This window comes from Lucilia cuprina, unplaced genomic scaffold, assembly GCF_022045245.1.
Source record: "Lucilia cuprina isolate Lc7/37 unplaced genomic scaffold, ASM2204524v1 Scaffold_593, whole genome shotgun sequence".
In the NCBI taxonomy this organism is placed as follows: Eukaryota; Metazoa; Arthropoda; class Insecta; order Diptera; family Calliphoridae; genus Lucilia; species Lucilia cuprina.
The window spans coordinates 1-2,045 of NW_025805542.1; the positions used below are offsets into that span (position 1 = coordinate 1).

Here is a 2,045-nt window from a genome sequence, read left to right on the forward strand (position 1 = left end):
TAGAACAGAACTAGAACAGAACTAGAACAGAACTAGAACAGAACTAGAACAGAACTAGAACAGAACTAGAACTGAACTAGAACTGAACTAGAACTGAACTAGAACTAGTTTTTAGTAGGGTCTATGGGTCTACTTCACAGTCATTCTGTTTGGAAAATTAAATAAAAGTACAATTTGTAATTGAATTACAAGTTTAATTAAAAAAATCTCCTTTAAGTAATTTTTAGCATCTAACTAAAAACATTTATGACAAATAATAAAAACTCATTGTATTGAATTTATTGCGGTTTGCCAAGTTTTTATTTTTGATTACAAAATTTATGAGTATTTTTAAAAACTTACAAATCAACAAACCATACAATCATAATATAATTGGAAAAGAAAAAAATAAAAGTTAATTCTCACAGCAGTCATTAATAATGCTAATATAAATAAAAGTAAAAAAAACTTGTAAAGTTTTAAGGAAAAAAATTAATTTAATTTTAACATTTCCCTTTTTAATACCTCGCGCAAAAAGTGTCCTTTCATTTAACACTTGTGTCGTTTTGTTTCGTCTCGTTTCGCTCATCAAAAACATCACTTACTTTATACTTTTTTTGTATAATATTACATATGTATTAATTAAATAATAATAAAAAGCATTTATTTAACCATAATTTACATCTATCATTTAAATATTTTTCCCCTTTTCTTTCTTTTTTTTCATACTTTGGTTTTTGTTTTTGGTTTTATTTTATTTTTTGTTCACGTCTACATCATTTTACACAAAAAAAAAACAACAAATCCCAAAACATCAAAAAACACTCCAACAAACTCCTCCTCCACTTACTTACATACAGATAATACCGATTGATAAATTGATTAAGGGACGTTTTCAAGATAATTTTGAATTTTTACAATGGTTTAAAAAATTCTTTGATGCCAATTACGATGGTCATGATTATGATGCCAGTGCAGCTAGAGAAGGTGCACAGATGGGCTTTGGTGCCGGTAATGTTAAGAGTTTACCCGGAACTGGTGCCGGTAGTACATCATATAGAAAACCAGCTGTAGTGCCAGTACAACGTTCAACAGTGTCATCGTCAATGAGGCCTAGTATGTGATTGATTGTCATTTCTTTTATTATAATTATTATTAATATTATTATTAATATTATTATTGTTCTTTGTTGTTCATGTACATCATTTAATAACACCTCAACAAGCACTTATTATTTTTTACTTTTAATATCTAATTATTAACATTATTTTGTTTAAAAGTTTATATTTTGGTTTAAAACTAATATTTAAAACGCGCTTCACGTTTGTTTGTTAAAAAGATTTCCCCAACAATTTTTGAAAAAAAATTTGTTTTCTTTTCCTCATGTATTTACATATGTATTAATTTTATTTAATTCTTTATAAAATTAGCTACAAAAGTACCGCCTAGAGCTGCTGTTCCTGCTACAAATTCAAGACCGGCTGTGGCTTCTTCAAATAGCAGTGCTGGTGGTGCCGTTAAGAAAGCTAATGAAAATAATACCAGTGCTGTAACGAATCAACAAATTGAAGAATTATCTAGCCAGGTATGTTTTAATTAATTTTAAATTGTTTATAATAATTTGTTTTAAATAATTGTTTATTCAATTTTTTTCATCAGGTCATGGATATGCGTTTAAATTTGGAGGGTTTGGAAAAAGAAAGAGATTTCTATTTCTCTAAATTGCGTGATATAGAAATTCTGTAAGTATTTTCTTTTAATTTATTATTTTTAGTATAATTATTTAAAAATTGTTTAAATATTATTTTCTAGCTGCCAAGAAGCTGAAGAAGGAGATACCCATCCTTTGATACAGAAAATTTTGGAAATTTTATATGCAACGGAGGTAAGTTTTTAGGGGAAAAACTGTTATCGTCAGAAGACACGTAACTGTAAGAAAACTGTCCTCAATAGAAAACAGTTCAGTTCTAGTTCAGATCTAGTTCAGTTCTAGTTCAGTTCTAGTTCAGTTCTAGTTCAGTTCTAATTCAGTTCTAGTTCAGTTCTAGTTCAGTTCTAGTTCAGTT

The 2,045-nt window shown here is 27.9% G+C and overlaps 1 protein-coding gene across 1 annotated transcript; it reads left to right on the plus strand.

Moving 5' to 3' along the window:
* Positions 1 to 695: 695 nt before the first annotated feature.
* Positions 696 to 1,905, plus strand: LOC111683948 (microtubule-associated protein RP/EB family member 1; the record flags this gene model as incomplete). Its single annotated transcript, XM_046955883.1, has 4 exons — positions 696 to 1,095; positions 1,410 to 1,564; positions 1,639 to 1,721; positions 1,792 to 1,905. Coding segments are annotated over 4 exons (723 nt in total), but the record flags the coding sequence as incomplete, so codon positions are not given.
* Positions 1,906 to 2,045: the final 140 nt, after the last annotated feature.